The following is a 16,954-nucleotide window of genomic DNA, read 5'->3' on the forward strand; positions in this document are numbered from 1 at the left end:
CCAGCTGAATCTATCCCGAATTGCCCCCTAAAAGCCCATTATGACTTGCGAACGCGATTTCCGTTTAATTAAAAACTGTGCTAATTTTGAAATATTTTGAATTTCGTCACACGTTTCTTTGGTTTCCCTTAATTTCACTGGTGCAAAGCCAAAAAATAATCAGACGGCAACAGGCATAATGATTGGTACTGCGACCAAATCAGTGACGGAATGGACTGTCAAACATATACCAATTGAAGCCCTCTCTAGTCCACGGGTGTTGGAAAATGATTTGTCAGACCTCCCTAATACCTTTGTATTTGCTTTTGTTTGATTCTTTATGGTTCAGACACATTCCATCCCGGCAGGTTTCGAGAACGAATCCTTCCAAGTATCCGTAATAAAGCAGGTGAATTTCGCATTCGGCTTCCTCGTGGTTGAGTCGAACAAGCGGGGTCTCGTTGGATATTTGGGTAGTATCCAAGTCGACCGCGTCCAAAAGAGAATCCCCGTTCTATATCAGAGCGTATTATATGTTATAGAAGCCCGTCCTACTGTCTTTAGTACTACCTTGATGGTTCACCTACACCCCGTACCCCTTTCCCATTGCTCTATGCTCTATAGTCTCTATCTAACTCTCTGCTTCTAACCTTTACTCTCCCAATTGAACTGTATTCGACATGCAAGATGCAAAGAAATGTTGAAGGTTCCCGGGCCGGAGGGGACCGTAGTGGGTCGTAGTGGAGAGAGACGAGGGATTTTAGCGCCAAAACCGCATCGCAATGGGGGAAGTTCCCCTCTTTCCACAACCAAGAGATGCCCTTTACGCCTTCTGATAGGACGACCCTCCAACCTCCTGTTCGGCCCTTGTATTGGATGGACCAGGTCGTATCAACCGCAGGGCAACGGAGGCGGCAGATTCGTCCATCCAAAGATCGTCCTTGCTGCTCATTTGCTCATTTTAGCCGTGTCATCTCTCGTGGATGTCTGATGCGGTTCATATGCTGAACCTCCAAGGTTGGGATCCGCCTTCCCACATAAGCTCGCCTTAATCTGGTAATATTTCCTTCTATGGACTTTGTTCAATCCGTCCAATCTATTCCGTAGGGATTTGCTTTCTCTTCCTTCCTCTCTCTCTCGGTCCCCTCTGCTCTGTCTTATGATTTGTGTTCACTAGAGATTAAAACCACTCGGACCCAGTTTCTTCACCTCCACAATATGAACCGTGCCCCGAAATACCTCCTATGAGGACAGGAATTTGGATGTTGAGTCTCTGATTCAACGGTTTGCTTTTTGACCAAAATGAAGATATCTCCAATGAAGACTATTTTCACGGGATGAGAGTCGATAGTCTGTCTGCCGCTATCCTGATCGCCGTGCTCGCCTGCGATGTGCATGGATGTCATGCGGGCTTTAGGTTCAGCGGTTTATCGATCCGCTACCCGGCTCTGTGAAAATCAAGCTGCAAACTGGGCTGCGCTTTGAACGAACCCCGTTCTGCTCCGGGTGATCAACCCTGCTTTGACCTAAGTTTCTTAGAAGGGACCCCCAGCCTCGTCAAAGCGAGGTAACAACGGTCACTGTGAAGGACTAGACATTTTGTCAAACATTGGTCAAGGTTTCCTAGTGAAAACACTGAACGGTCACGCTGTTGCACCTTTATTTTCCAACAGGAACCCTAGGTTACTTACATTTGACACTAGTTATGTTGGACCTACATTGAATACCTACCAGGTTATATTGCCGGTATACAGCATACTCGTACCGTCGAGCCTGCCATCCTGGTTGGAAGGTCATACGGGGGAATGCAAAGAAGAAGAAAGAAAAAAAAAAAAAGAAAAGAAACTAAACAAAAATCCCCAAAATCCCCAAAAGAAAAACAAGAATAAACCGCGTTAGCCCTGAGAACGAAGATTTCCATACCTTTACAGTGTAATACGCAAAACGAATTTGGCCTGACGAGATGCAACCCCTGCCGCAATATATCGCACGGCTAACCAACCAGACGCCGTTCCCCCCTCTATTTACAGGGATGATTTTGAAATTGCGCAAAATTAAAATTGAGATGTTATTCTTATAATTTATTTTGATTTATTTATAATTTATTTAAAATTTTTTCTCCTTTGGATGGACTTTTTATTTTTTTACTGTAGTAACCAATCAACGACCAGTTCGGCTGGATAACTCTCGGGGGAAGGTTATCATGGATTTCTCCGGACGGTGGTCTTTCTCGTGCCAGTTGCAATCGATATTCACAGTCGTTCTGTCAAATCCACGCGATACTGATCGTCCTAGCCCTGAATTTCCTTTTAACCCCCATTGCCTTACCCGCATGCTCTTCTACCTTCTTGCATATTGTATACTTTATACACTTCCCTTCGACTTCCCTTGAGGTAGTTTATAGAGCTACATTTGGGACATTACTCTTTATCTGGGTAATTTTATACAGGTTTACGGCAGCAGTGGAACATGCATCAGCTTTTATTGTCTTACCCTTAGATTGTTTCATTGTTCCCCGGGATTTCTTTTGTCTCTCTTTCTTTGATTTCCTCTCGAATCGAGCCTATCACGAAATAAAACACCACCAAAGAAAAGTCCTGTATCCATTGTTTCTGAGATCCATTGGCCATGGAGGAACCCACCATGGAAACGGAGGCTCATCATGCGCCAGAGAGTGAATTCCCACATTCGCCATGGGTGGAGATAGGCACATTTGCTTCTCCTCAACACTCGCCTCCCATGGCCGAATATAGTGGGTTTGACTACGGTTCATCGCAGCTCATGGCTGTGGATGCGTATGGCATGTCAATTCCACCACCCTACGCCTCCATGCCACTACCCATGCCTTCGCATTCCTGGCCTAGCATGCTCACGACGCACTCTCCGTTTGCTGCGTCTGGGATTCCTATTTCCACTACTCCGACATCGGTATCGCCTTCGACTCCTCTGCCTCAAGTGCGAAAGACCTCGACTGGAGGGTCTACACCACGCAGAACACTTACGGACGATGACCGCCGGCAAATGTGTATATATCATGAGGAAAACAAGACTGCCAAGCAGACTGATATTGGAGGTAAGCATATCTCTTTATCTGCCTTGAGGGGCTAGGCTGACTTTATATGAAGCATTGTTTGGAGTCGAGAGAAGGTATCATTGCCATCTCATTATTTCTTAGGATTCAATCTAACATGTAATAGCACTGTTTCCAAGGTGCTTCGCCAGAAGGAAAAGTACCTAAACCCCGAAGATGGGAGTCGATCTCCCATCAAGCGGGCCAAGGGCAGAGTCCCTGATATTGAGAAAGCTCTATCCAACTGGGCAAGGAACTACCAGCGCCAAGGATATCCCCTGAACGATGAGATGATCAAGGAGAAAGCACTCTTCTTCGCCAGTACCTGCGGCTGCCCTGAAGGCAAGGAAAAGGTCTGCACTACAGCTTGGCTAGAAAAATTCAAGCACAAGAACAATCTCCTCGGTGCAAAGGTGCGCAGAGGATCTACCGAAATTCGCAGCGGATCAAACAGCCCAACCCATCTCAACACAGATTTTGGATCTGCTCTTCAAAGTCCCACTGGACCCTCGCCTACTTCTCCCATTGATGGCTTCGGATCCCCGTTGTCTCCAACGAGCCAAGAAGGAATGAAACGGGACATGACTGAACTACCGGACTTGACAGGGGGATACCAACACGGGTATTCCAAGAGTACAACCTCGATCGACACTTCTTCGGCGGGTATGGTCAGCCCAACATCCACTTTGGTCTCCGACAGTCCTTTCACACCAACAAGCCAATCCCGTCTCCCAGCCGCCAACAGCAACACCAGCCGGCCACGCAGCCAGACCTTCCCTCTCGTCCCCATCGATCCAACACTCCTAGACGCCGACGAAATCACAGACCCGCATCGCCAAAAGCGCGAACTCCAGCAATCTCTTTCGGTCTCCACCCTGCAATCCCCACTTGAAATGGAAGACTCCAAGGTCGCCATGTGCCCGATTCACCCGACGAACGTCATCAAGCGCAATCGAAGCAACCCAGAGATCACGACAAAGTCCATGCCGCCGCCCTCGAAGTCTACTACTACCTCGCCCGTCAGCTCTCCAGGATCACCAACTCAGGACGAGGCTCGACGCGCCCTGGAACTCGTCATGAGTTACTTCGACCATCAGCCTGCCGGCCTGGCCGCACAGGAGTACATGACTATCGGGAAGCTAATGGAGAGACTTGACCTTGCCAAGAGCCAGTCAGGGTTTCTGTTGGGTGGCTTGCCGCGCATTGATGAACATGAGGATATTCCCATCCAGCGTGTGACGAAAAAGAGGAGCATCCACAATTTGGCATGAGTCCTTGAGCAACTTGCATTTTGCATATCTCCCCTCCCTTTTTTTTTTTTTTTGCATTTATTTCCCCCCTTTGTTTTTGCATCGCTGGTTTTATTATGTCGTGAAGCATTCCCTCCTTCCCTTCCCTAACATTATCTGCTTTACTTTTGATTCATGATTCGTGATTCCCCATTCTCTTCTTCCTTTCCTTCATTCGGTGGTTCATTTACTATTCTGTTATTTTCTTTGGTATTATTTGTACGAACGTTCAATGTTTTCTTTATATCCATTTCCTATCTCTCCAGCAATGGCAACGAGATAAAAAACCTGGGCAACCAAACAAAAAACATACACATATCCAGAGGGCGACCTCTACTTTTGGAACTCTTGGGGTTACGGATTTGGGAATAGGCGCACACGCCCTGGGATTCCCAGTCTGGACGAGGTGGATGCATATGGGAATAATGGGCACATGGCAATATGTGATGGTATACGGCTTTGGACTTGGACTTGGGAGTTTTTGCCGCTTGCTTTCTTCTTCGGGTTTTTTGCTTTTTTACTTGTTTTTCTTTTTTGCTGTTGGCTTGCTATATCCCCCTGTCATTTTTGGCTCTTTGCATTCTGTTTCCTTGAAACCCCTCTCTCTCTTGTACTGCATCTCTTTCTTACGCTCTTTTCATATCAATTTTTCCCCTTTCTTTTTAAAACCTTGGCTGCTCACGCGGAATTTCATTATGTTCACCTATATATGAACCATGTCAGATTCATTTTTCCCCCTATTATTATACCCCTGATATCTTTCTACAATCACACTATTTTTAAGTTTGGAAGTTATGCTAGTCATAAAGTAGGGCATATCTCATTAATTGGGTCTGGATAATAAAAAAACCCGCAAACAATATGTAAGTCTATACAAATGCAGGCGGCACTGACGCCACTCCACGATCCTCCAGTAAATCCTCAACACTGCGCTCAGTCATTTCAGGAAGTACCTTGGCTAGCACTGTCTCGATAATACTCCAGACTAGATGTTTATTGCAGTACTCATCTGCAAAAAGGTCTAGAATATCATTCTCGATTGTCTCCAGGAGATGTAGTTCCTCGCTATCAACCCCCGCAGATGAATCATCGTCTGTGCGCAGCCGCTCAGCGGCAAGTTGAGCACACCCAACTGGACAGGGACCCAAAGGCAAAGGCGGATGTGATGGCGCCAGATTTGCCTTCCCCTCCTGGGAAGATTTCTGGTGCGCACCGGGGGAAGGGGGTGGGGATGTGACGAGAGAGGGCGAACTGTTGGAGCTGCAGGTACCATCACCACTGTAGGGCAGCGGAGGCGCCGACGAGGGAACACCAAGGAAAGTTCGTACGACGGAGCGCGGGATCAGGGCCAGGAGACTAGCTGCACATCGCCGCTTGATAGCGGCGATTTCCGACTTAGATGGGCTGTTCCCTTTTGCCGGTTCGGCCGGGTCATTAAACTCTGGTGTTGGGACATCGGCTGCAATGGCAGAAAGTGATGGACCTGAGGTATTGGTTGTCGAGGCACCCCCTCCAGTATTGCCGCTGTTGCTGCTGCTGCTGTTCCCCGGATTATTAGTTTTATTAAGGACATCGGCATCAGAGCCCCTGACTCCTTCCACAATAGGAGCATTATGTGAGGCCGAGGGCGCGAGGACTTTCTGACTGGGCGTCGGGGTCTGCACAGACTGTAGAGCCGAGGCCGGAGCTTCAATATGACCGGCCGCTATCTGAGATATTGGACGGGTATTGGCTGGGAACAAGGCGGTCCTCGTCGCAAGAAGAAGGTTGGGCAACAAAGTGGGGGTCAGCACATACTCCTCAATGGTCTCCCGGAGGAATCTATGGGAGTTAGCAAAGGTCTCTCAAATCATGACGTCGGTGCAATTGGGCAAGTCCCAAAAAGAAAAATCAATAAAAAAAAAATAAAAAAAAAAGTGAAGCAAGAATGTCGACTGTGGAGCTCTCCGGGACGTTGTGCCTTTTTTTTGGCCCTCGCGCATATTTTAGTTAAGAAAAATTCCAAGGTGTCATCAAATAAGAATTGACCATATAGAGTGGGGGTGAGGCGGAGCAAGATCGGCTTAGGCAGAGAGATGAAGGAGCTTGGGCCAGGACAGGGACTGGGATATCATTTTCTTTCATGTCAAAGAAAACAAAAAAACGACCAGACTTCCCCTCTTCAGCGGGTAACATCCCGTACCTGGAGCACAAGCGGGCTTCATGCACGAACCTCGGTCAGATTACGAATTCAAATCCTTCCCCGTAGGAATTTCGCTCATTGGATCAAAACCAGTAATTCACTAGCCTCGACGGCCATTCCTTTTTTCTTTTTGCGCCAAAAGGGGTATGGCTCTCACTTCCACCGATGGGGTGATCGGCACGATTTTCTTTTTTCGTCTTCTCTTTCGCTCGTGCACGTTTCTTGCCGAGAGTTCGATCACCGTCCAGATGCGGTCTCATTTCTCTTTTTGGACCAAATCCTTTGAAAGTTGGCACATGTTGTAATCTTAAGATTTGCAACAGAAAAAAAAGAGTGGACGAGCGGTACGGAAAGGGCCGGGCCCCGGCGCTATCACACACAAGGGACTTCTTTGTCTCAAGGAAATTCAGCGACGGGGGTATCCGTGGACAATCCATGGTCATCCCCTGTTGGAAGGAGAAAAGAAAAAAAAAAAGAAAAGAAAAGAAAAAAAAAAAGCTCGCTCGGACCAATTTGAGGGTAACCAATCTGATGCCAGAACAGCCCAGTAAGTCTGACGGTAATGACCGTACAGTAAAAAGACCTCGTAAGGTCGTAAGATGACCGTAATTTCTCTCACAGGTAATGTGGCCTTCCAATGTTACAGATCAAGTGACCGACGCAGCATGCGAGCAAACCGCTTCATGTCCCACCTTGACTCGCGCAAGTGACACTTGACCCGTAGATCGTGTTTGGAGATCGTACCGTTGCTCCACAGTCATTGATTTCTAAGGCCTGAGCCCTCGAAAAGGAGGGTTGGGGCGTTGAGGGGGTTGCAGAGAAGGAGAAGACTCCGGAGATAAAAGAAAAAATAGAACAAAAACTCACCTATCAAAGGTTCCGTCCGTAGCACCGACCCTGCCTGGGCCTTCCAAAATAAGGTGATGGGATAGAGCGAGCAAGCCACTCAGCCATGGCATTCTCCATGAGATTCCCAGTATCTGCGAAACCATGGAATACATTCGGTAGTCGAGAACCGGGCGCCTACTTGTAATGCCTTCTGACGATTCCATGCCATCTTTTTTCTGGTTGATAGGTAAGGCAGGTGAAACACCGACACCGTGCGAAGAGGGGCCTGGACTCGATGCAACACGAAATAATCCCATGGCAATGAAACGCAAGACGACGTAACCAAGATAAATCATCTGCAGAAGGTTCCATATCCAAGCGGTGGCCGAGAATGACGCCGGCGGCTGGTCTGGGAGCTCATCATCGGTTGAAAGCAAGCCGAATTTCTCTAATCGGTTGATTTGAGAGTCCGGGGCGGATTTTGTGTCATCTTGGGTTTGACGGCGTCCCACTTGAGCGGCGAGTTTGCCTATAATTTCCCAAATGAACCATCCTTCGCATGCCCTACCACTGACTTGATTTCCTAGGATCAGATCTGATATAACATCTACCACTAGCGCTCGGAGACTGCTGTTCTCAAGGTCTTCCGTTGGAAGAAGAACAGCTAGGATACCGTTGGCGAGTAGTCTCCGATAGATTGCTTCATTCTCAATCTGCTCGGCGATCGTATCCGGATCTCCTGGATCAGGTACTGGAGAAAGACCTGGGTGTGGATTTAGCTCATGATAGAGCGTACGGTACGACGTCGGTAGGCCAGAAAGATGTGACTGTTGCCTGGCAAGTCTGTACGCTGGATCAGATAGTCAGCAATGTGTCCCCTCTCCGCGGAACCACCATGGATTCCGACAAGAAGAACTTTAAGATGGTCAAGTCTCACAGAGTACATGTGCTTCCACCAGGCCAGGGATCTCGTCCAGGGCTAGTTGTGCAACGTCGATTTGGCGCAGCCTCTGCTCGAGTGCACGCGTGCAATGCGCGATTACTTGTAGAACTTCATTCACAAGAGCTTGATCGGGGGTAATCTTGGAGTACCACGAGTAAACAAACTCTTTTATAATAATGGCGAGAAGGGCGTAGAGTTGACGATCAACGTCATTGGAGCTCGTGAGGGGAGGTAACAGCTCTTCCGGAGGCTGTGGGGAAGATGCTCCGTAGCTGCTTGTCTGGGGGCACAGGACGCGTCGGATCAGGGCAGTGGTGGCCTTGTCGCTACCAGAGTCCGGGTCGTCCTTGCCATACTCTCTTTGTGTACGGAGTCGGGAGGAAGGACGCGAAGGAGGCTGAAGCGTCGTCGGGGAAGGCAGCGCGGTGGATCTGGAGCTGGAGGTTGTCGGCCCAGCCTTGAGATGAGATATCGGCTGAAGACCGGGGCGGAGCGGATCGTTCATTTCATTTCATAGACGTTTAGAGTTGGTTCAATAGCTACTAAGGAACAGATTGTTCTCTGTTAGAAGCAGGACAACGTTGGAAGCGTTGATGATTTGTACCATGGCCTAATTAGGATCATAGGGCTTAGGGCTTGAAGATAAAGCCTTATCTCCCTCCATTGATGCGGGGATCTGTTTATGTCCGGCCAAATGTACTTAAGTGCCCAAGTGGCCTCTTGATTCTCAATTGAATTTGTTGTTCAAAGATATACACCATGTTAGACCAAGTTAATCAATATAGTCCTACTCCCTTGTGGTTGGATTGCGACCCTGGTCAGTCCATCACATTTCTCTTGTCTTCGTATTACTGACTGCTCTTAGGTCATGATGTAAGCCTCAAAGGCATTCTAGAGGGATATTTGTTAATACGAGATAGGATGCCTTTGCGATTCTGATCTCCGCTCATCATCCATTCTTGAACCTCCTTGGAATCAGTACAATCCATGGAAATGCATCGTTAGAGAAGACAACCGCCAATGCGGGCAGCGTTCTGGAGGCGATCGGCATGCCTGACGTCCCTGTCTATCCTGGCAGCATTAAGCCATTTGCACGGCCTGCTCTTCATGCGCCTGATATTCATGGTAGGTAATGCTCTCCTTGCAAGCTAAACGGTTTAATAACACTTTCTAGGCGAGTCTGGTCTTGATGGGACTGACCTCCTTCCCAAGGCCACTAGAGCACCCATCACCGATAAGAACGCTATTTTGGCTATGAGAGATGCCCTTCTTGCACAGCCCAAGGGTACCCCCTGGGTAGTTGCAACGGGTACATTGACCAACGTTGCATTGTTGTTTGCAACATTCCCCGAGGTGGTTGAGCACATCCAAGGGCTCAGCATCATGGGTGGTGCCATCGGTGGAGGATTTACCGATGCTCCCATGAGCAGACTTCCTGGCGAGAAGTCTAGAATTGGTAATGTGACTCCATGGGCTGAGTTCAACTTCTATGTACGTCTTCAAACCTTTTCATCCCTCTCTAGCGCGACTAATCACGCGATGGTATAGTGTGACCCGGAGTCTTCCGAGTCGATCTTTAGCAACCCCGTTCTTGCATCTAAGACAGCTATCATGGCCTTAGATCTCACACATCAGGTTTTGGCCTCACAGGCTATTCAAACGCGCATCTTGCATGGCTCGATCCACTCGACCGACGAACCCACTATCCTCCGACAGATATTGCATGCGCTACTCAATTTCTTCGCTGCCACATATGAGAAAGCTTTTGGTTTAACCACTGGGCCTCCACTGCATGATCCCCTTGCTGTGGCTGCGATCTTGTCAACGCTGAATCCAGCCTTTGCCAACAAACATCCTAATCAAGCTCTTGCTTTTGATGACAAAGGCGGGGAGCGTTTTGCTCTGAGTATTGTCACAGATGGACAACATGGGAAAGATGTATCCACAACAGGTCAATTGGGGCGATCCATCGCTACTCCTGTTGACGGTCCCGGCGTTGCTATTCCCAGGGGGGTTGATCTAGAGGCTTTCTGGAACATGGTTCTACAATGTATCCAGCTAGCCGATGATTGCAATGCTGCACGCAAGCTCTGATTTCTTTAGATGGTCTGTGAACCCTTTAAACTGTGACCTCGATTTTAAATTGCACATATAGCTACACCGATTAGAACAACATCTTGATAAAGATCAGATATGGGTTATAGAACAGGGTTTGCCGCATGTCCAGATAGTCCCAAGCTGTACTTCCAAGAAATGCATTCTAGGTCTATCCTTTGTCCTTGGTAACTAGATATGACCATATGCATTTTTTGTGAATGCTTTTATTCAACAATCCAATACCTGATTCTGTACAAACTTCCATATATACCGAAGCACCGAGTGGGTATTAGCCTTGATTGCATAGGGCGTTCAAGGTGGTCTCAAAAGGGTGCTTACGAGGCTTAAACCCATCTGGTCTGTGAGAGTAACAGGAAATTCCAACCCCCTAGCTCACGAGAAGGTAGGGCTGCTTATTCACAAGCCGAGAAAACGCTAGTTTCCCCGCTTCAGTCAATGAAGAAGCGGATTGCCGACCTGGAAAGCTAATCGGGGGTTACTACCCCGGGATATGTCAAGCCGACGGAGGCTTGTTCATCATAGAGATGGTCTTTTTATTTTACAAAAAATGACCTTTATAGATCGATTTTTAGATGCAGTCAGCATAATCTTAGTGTGATGTTTTGCAGGATGATAGGGGGCTCCACTCTCCTAGATTTTAGGAATATGACTTTGCTCAGATATATGCATACAGTTTAAAAAGCACAAGTACGAAATCAAGACTAGAATTCCCATGAGGTTCAATGAGGTTCAATGAGGTTCACAGAATCACTCAGAGGCGGCCTTAGGCCGGCTGAAAGGAAGAACGTCATATGTTGCGGGTCTCTCCACATCTCCAAAGTCCTAGAAGCACAACATCCAACACTTTTTCGATCTCAATTTGTGGACATCCTCCCCTAGACTTAATTATTTGCTATAAATATCTTAGTTCTTGGCCTTGTATGGCCAGCGTCGATCCCGCACACTCCTTGACGGCGCATTCCGATCAGAATGCCACCTCCTAACTCAGTATGTTTCATCCTTGCAGTCCCTCACTCTCTATAATATGGAAACTAATATTCTCTAGCATAGCACGCCACTCTCTCCGACGCCTGCGGCACCTGACACTCCACGCCGATCGTCGATTCCCACACCTGCCCCTGTGGAGACTGATAACGCCCACGATGACAACGTGAACTTCCTGCGATCGCGACCAGCTCTCTTCAATCCGCTACTACCCTCCTTGAGCCGACAGCGTCGCCGTCGTTATCCGACCAACCCGCCACCGCAAAACGAAGACCGCATGGAGGTTGATGATCCCACGAATCCGCGCACGTCCGTTGAACTCAACCGCCGCATCCCGATTGTCCGTCGCCAGGAGAGATCAACTGACATGCCGAACTACGAGGGCCAAGTGCCCAACTCACGATCATTGTATGGATGGGCACCCGGGTCTGATGATGAGGATGGTGCTGCGCGCGATGACTCGGATGATGACCAGATGCAGCCCTTCCTCCATTCCATCTCAAGCCGTGAGGCACCCCCCGCACGACCTCCGCGCAATGAGATCCTGGCCCCGGGCCCCGCGCAACAGATACCCCACGAGTATACCACATTACCTGGCAACAACCAGGCTCGGACATCGATCTCTGCAGTGGCGGCATTGTTACAGTCTGCAAGGCGTCAGCCCCGGCTTTCAAGAAGCCGCACACTAGAAAACTACATCATCGACCGCTATTCAGATATCACTCCAGAGGAGGACGCTGGGAATACAATAGCGGTCGCATCTCGGGGATACCGCTATCGACCTACGGCGCGCGGCGACTCACATCATACCAGCATCACCCACAATGACCTCCGCGCTCGGGCTGCCGCTCATCGCCAGCTACACTCGGACACATATATGAGCAATGTGCTGGGGGAAACCATCCACTATCTCGATCGCATTCGGTATTCAACCTCTCTTGAAGATAGTATGTTTGTCTTGGCGGATAGTCGGCTATCCTTCTCAATGGACAACAAGTCTTGGAGAGATACGGATTTCATTCTATACACTCCCAACATTGCACCACCTGCGGAGTGCTCATGGCTTCGATCTGGAATGGCTTTTTCGGGCTGTCAACGAGCTGCGAGTGCCGGGTGCTCAGTGTTGTCCCAACGAATTCCCAGTCCGAATGCCCCCAGTGAGCCTGGCTTTGTAAACGGAAGTGATAGCACTCGAATCAGCGTTTCTACCACAAGTGGCCGCCGCTACTTAGCTAACAACCGCGACGAAAATTGGCCTGTCAAGGTCACGATACACCAGATCAATCATGAGGACATGACTTTATCTGGCACTATGGAGGCTTACAACATCCCTGATAAGACTTCGCCCACCCACGATGCACACATTGTGACTTTCTTGGAGGGTGAGATCATTGATTTCAACAATCACACGCTGGAGACAAAGAACTTCAAAGCAGATACAGACATTGATAGCACATACTGGCGTGAACTGCAACCGTTCAAGGATCTGACAGACGCTGAGATGGCTCAGAACCTCGTGAGTCGGAAGTGGATTACCGAGGAATTGTCCAAGGGATGGATTTTGATGAGATGGAAGGGTAAGTAGCTGAAGATCATGTACTATTCCACTGTATATTCTCTTTTTTGCTAACATGCCCTAGAACGATGTTTCATCACTCCAACCGATGCTCGTCAAGGTCTTACAATTTCTGGATTCTACTACATTTCTCTTCGCCGCGAGGACGGGCACATCGAAGGTTTGTACTATGACCCAGGAAGCTCGCCTTACCAGCAGCTCTCTCTGAATCCAGAAGTATCGAAAATGGTTCGCCCTTCTTACGCCTTCCGCTGAAAAGAATCACCTTTTGCACATGCTTTTCTTCTTCTATTTGCTTTAGCCCGGAATAATCTTCTGGTCCCCTCTTTGTGAACCTTCGGTGACTCTGATTTGGTGTTCAGGAAAACGTCAGATGGCATCTGACACGGTCTTTGCATAGCTCGGCGGTGTTCTTCTTATTCGGTTTGTCTCTTTTTCTTTGCATTTGTTCCTTGTGGCATAGATCTGCTGCTATCGAACTACTGCAATATTTCTACCTTGTTTCCTGGGATTATGACTATGTCTACCATTTTTTTTTTGTATCTATGGACAAAGATGCTCTATTTTTGGCAGTCATGGAACTCCGGAAATGAGGAAATTCCACTTATCCCAAGGGGCCCCGCAAATTATTCCCACGTTCCCACTTGGTGGATCTATGTATTACCTCGATATATCACAGACTAACCCGATCTCATCGAGACGCCAATTGAAGTATCTCAGGAGCTCGCGCAGAAGCGTTCGGCCATGTCCGATCCAAAACATCGGCAAACTTGACCAATCATCTCCCGGTCTATATGAATCTGCTAAAAAAGCAAATTGACACCACCGTGCAAAAAATGATCAGGGGTTTCCTATTTGTCTTAGATGCCTCGCCAGGATTATTCACTATGTGACGAATAAATATTTTGGCCACAAGCACCGTAATGGGGGCTAGAGGTAACTTGTAGACCACCAGTGCCTAATATACGTCCATTGTCACTAGGACTGAACATTCGAGTCTCGAAAGCCAACCTAGAAAACTGCTACTATGTTACTCCATTGTTCTAACTGTGACTTTCTAGATGAAAACCATCATACAGTGGCATTTCCTTCATTGCCTACATTTGGCTCGTTGCAGTTGCAGATATGGTCTATACCCCACAGAAAGAAAAGAGGAAGCGAACTTCGAGGATACACCAAAGGAAGAAGTGGGTTGCAAGGATGGAGTCAAACCGAACAGCTGCTAGTTGATACATGCAGTCTTGACCCACAGAGCCCACGATTCAATAATATGCAATGATATGCATGTAGATCCTGGATAGTGACGAGTTACACAGACTAAATATTACAATTCCAGCATTCCAGTCAAAACATTGGCAATTCTAATGCAAGGACTCACCTCAGCCACACCGTCTTATTGGATGGTAATGCTGTGATGGGTCCAATACATCGCGAAGTTCCTGACCTTTCTGCATACCTAGTTGCAAAGTGTGGCAAGTAAGATGTGATGATATACTTAATCTCCTCTGATCCTATCCTCGGGCTGCCATCTCACTGCCTTTTCCCTAAGCTACCAAGACTACGATTTTCGGCATGTCTGGTGATAACCCGTTTGGCGAGACGTCGCCTTTGCTTGAAGGCGGGCAAATTGTTGCAAATGCGGAAGTTCCGAATCACACAGTTGATAAGAGTGAAGATCAAGAAGAAGGGCGGGTAAACAGAGTCTTTCTAGCAGTCGCAATGATAGGTGAGACGGTAATACTGCCGGTTGACGAAGACGTGTAACTAAGATGCTCCATGAAGGTAGCTACCTCGCGATGGCCGATGGTTCATTTGTGACGGCGACAAACGAGGAGATCGGCAAAGTCTTCCAAAGATCGGATTTAGGACCTTGGCTTCTTTCAAGCTACAACTTTGGGTACTCCATAGCACTTCCAGTGGTAAGATTTGAGACCTTCATTTCAGAGTATCTTGGATCTAATATGTCTTAGTATGCACACCTATGCGCAGCATATGGACACAAGCCTGTTCTCGTCATCGCTTTCGTGATTTTTGCCTTCGGCACGCTCGTCACGTATGTGCTTCGAAATTGAACACCATATTATGCCAATTACTAACAGCTATTTCAGGGGCATGTCATTGTCAATGCCAATGTTGATGATAGCCAGATTCTTTACAGGCATTGGTGGCTCTGGGCTGGTCGATGTTATCTCAATTTTGCTAAATGGTTAGTGTCACTTCCAGTTCCTCAATACATCCCAAGGGCGACACTCATAATATTGCAGATCTTGTTTCTCCGTCCAAAGTTGCTGTATTACGAAGCTACCTTTCAGTTGCCTCTATGTTGGGCATAAGCTCTGGTGGTCCCATCGGAGGACTACTAACTCAGACTGTTGGCTGGCGATGGTACCGTTCATCCATGAGACTTGTATGTTTGTAAACTAATGATTAAGTAGGTCATTTATAGGGCAGTTTCCTCTTATTGTTGTCTGTCTGGTCGTTGCGCTCCGGCACTTTCCAGGAGCTTCCACAAACGTACCACGGCAATATTCAGGGATTATCTCTTATTTGAAGCCCCTCCGCGGCCTCGATTTTATCGGCCTGTCTTTTCTAGGGATCTCAATTGGGACTTTGATGGTGTTGCTACAAACCGTTCAACAATACGGCCCGACGGCGCATCCCAGAACGATTACCTTTGGAATCACTTTCGCTACTTCAGCCACTCTTTTCGTGGTCAATGAGCTCTATCTTTCAAAAACCCCGATTATCCCGACTTCTACTCTTAAAGAAAACGGGTCTTGGGCTATATGTCTGGGTCAGATTCTATTATTCTTTGTCTTGTCTTCTGTAAGTTTTAGACCGGAAATATTTGCATCATCTCTGCTAACCACTCAGCTCACCTCGAATCTTTCAATGTTTTATGTTCGATTGCGCGGAGCCAACGTCGGCTTATCCGGCCTCGTGCTTTCGCCATTTCCTCTGGGTATTGCTCTTGGTTCAATTATATATGGCCGATTGATTCGCCGGTAAGTTGGATGGCCTGAAACTCTGGAGTGCAGACACAGCCTAACTACTGAAATATAGAACTATGAGATATAAGAAACTGTCTATCATTGGGTTGGGAACAATAATTGCCTCTTTCGCAGTGCTCGCCCTTATCTGGCGCTCAAGCGCTAGCTATCTTAGTTTGATCCCAGTGTTTCTTATAGGAACCGGAATGGCGGGCCTATTTACCACCCAATTTATAGCTTTATCGGCACGGAGTCAAGGAGGAAATGCCCGAACAACGATTACTGCCTATTACCTCGCCCAACAGCTCGGATCGATTATTGGTGTGACAACCTCGGCAACGATAGTGCGGACTCTATTTGCCAATGACCTTCGGCGGAGCTTGCATGGGGTATTCCAGATCGATGAGGTGAGGATCATCGGGACCTCGGAAGCCATGGTGTTTAGTGTTCTGACCCTTTGCTACAGCTTATTCAAAGAATCCTCAACGACAATCGCTTCGCGGAGTTATTACCTGAAACGATTCAATCGCATGTTCGACAAAGCTTCCAATACGGCTTCCAAGCTATAGCAGGTACGCATGACTACCAAGGCTCTAGTGCCGACACTAACGGTTGGAACCTAGTGCTTTGCCTATGCACCATTTTAGCGGAAGTACCGATTATCGTACTTCCCCGACAATATTCGATATCATGAGCATATTGAGAGAGATACTTGTGACGAATAATCCCTAGACGTGATAGATTAGCCTATCTCAGATATTTCCTGCATATCTGAGACCTGGGAATGTACCAGCCTAATTCGGCATTCCAAACGTAATAAGAATGAGATTAGAATTGATTAAATCAATAAAAAAAACGGAGAATATCAAAGTCATCCCCGCACATATGTACGAACATGCGCTAGATACATTTTCAAGGTTGAATTAAATTATGCTTCTCTTAGCTTCCCGCATGTACTTTCCCGATTGCGGAAAGTCTGAGGAGTCGGAGCAATC

The 16,954-nt window shown here is 47.7% G+C and overlaps 5 protein-coding genes across 5 annotated transcripts; 4 read left to right on the forward strand and 1 right to left on the reverse strand.

Moving 5' to 3' along the window:
- Window positions 1-2,607: 2,607 nt before the first annotated feature.
- PEX2_036240 (DNA binding HTH domain, Psq-type) lies at window positions 2,608-4,320 on the forward strand (the record flags this gene model as incomplete). Its single annotated transcript, XM_016740899.1, has 3 exons — window positions 2,608-3,052; window positions 3,105-3,126; window positions 3,177-4,320. The coding sequence occupies 3 exons, from the start codon at window positions 2,608-2,610 to the stop codon at window positions 4,318-4,320; spliced, it is 1,611 nt and encodes a 536-aa protein (XP_016601093.1).
- An 887-nt stretch (window positions 4,321-5,207) lies between these two features.
- Window positions 5,208-8,796, reverse strand: PEX2_036250 (PXA domain-containing protein; the record flags this gene model as incomplete). The annotated part of the gene is made up of 3 exons (XM_016740900.1): window positions 5,208-6,159; window positions 7,388-8,198; window positions 8,286-8,796. The coding sequence occupies 3 exons, from the start codon at window positions 8,794-8,796 to the stop codon at window positions 5,208-5,210; spliced, it is 2,274 nt and encodes a 757-aa protein (XP_016601094.1).
- A 254-nt stretch (window positions 8,797-9,050) lies between these two features.
- On the forward strand, window positions 9,051-10,385 carry PEX2_036260 (uridine-cytidine N-ribohydrolase; the record flags this gene model as incomplete). Its single annotated transcript, XM_016740901.1, has 5 exons — window positions 9,051-9,108; window positions 9,157-9,164; window positions 9,212-9,416; window positions 9,466-9,782; window positions 9,840-10,385. 5 exons carry the CDS (start codon window positions 9,051-9,053, stop codon window positions 10,383-10,385), a joined length of 1,134 nt encoding a protein of 377 aa, XP_016601095.1.
- Window positions 10,386-11,378: 993 nt separating this feature from the next.
- On the forward strand, window positions 11,379-13,224 carry PEX2_036270 (GID4/VID24 family protein; the record flags this gene model as incomplete). The annotated part of the gene is made up of 3 exons (XM_016740902.1): window positions 11,379-11,396; window positions 11,455-12,970; window positions 13,034-13,224. The coding sequence occupies 3 exons, from the start codon at window positions 11,379-11,381 to the stop codon at window positions 13,222-13,224; spliced, it is 1,725 nt and encodes a 574-aa protein (XP_016601096.1).
- A 1,317-nt stretch (window positions 13,225-14,541) lies between these two features.
- PEX2_036280 (Major facilitator superfamily domain, general substrate transporter) lies at window positions 14,542-16,528 on the forward strand (the record flags this gene model as incomplete). Its single annotated transcript, XM_016740903.1, has 8 exons — window positions 14,542-14,695; window positions 14,752-14,888; window positions 14,940-15,022; window positions 15,078-15,175; window positions 15,234-15,354; window positions 15,405-15,795; window positions 15,844-15,974; window positions 16,033-16,528. 8 exons carry the CDS (start codon window positions 14,542-14,544, stop codon window positions 16,526-16,528), a joined length of 1,611 nt encoding a protein of 536 aa, XP_016601097.1.
- Window positions 16,529-16,954: the final 426 nt, after the last annotated feature.

Source organism: Penicillium expansum (assembly GCF_000769745.1).
Source record: "Penicillium expansum strain MD-8 chromosome Unknown contig109, whole genome shotgun sequence".
NCBI lineage: Eukaryota > Fungi > Ascomycota > Eurotiomycetes > Eurotiales > Aspergillaceae > Penicillium > Penicillium expansum.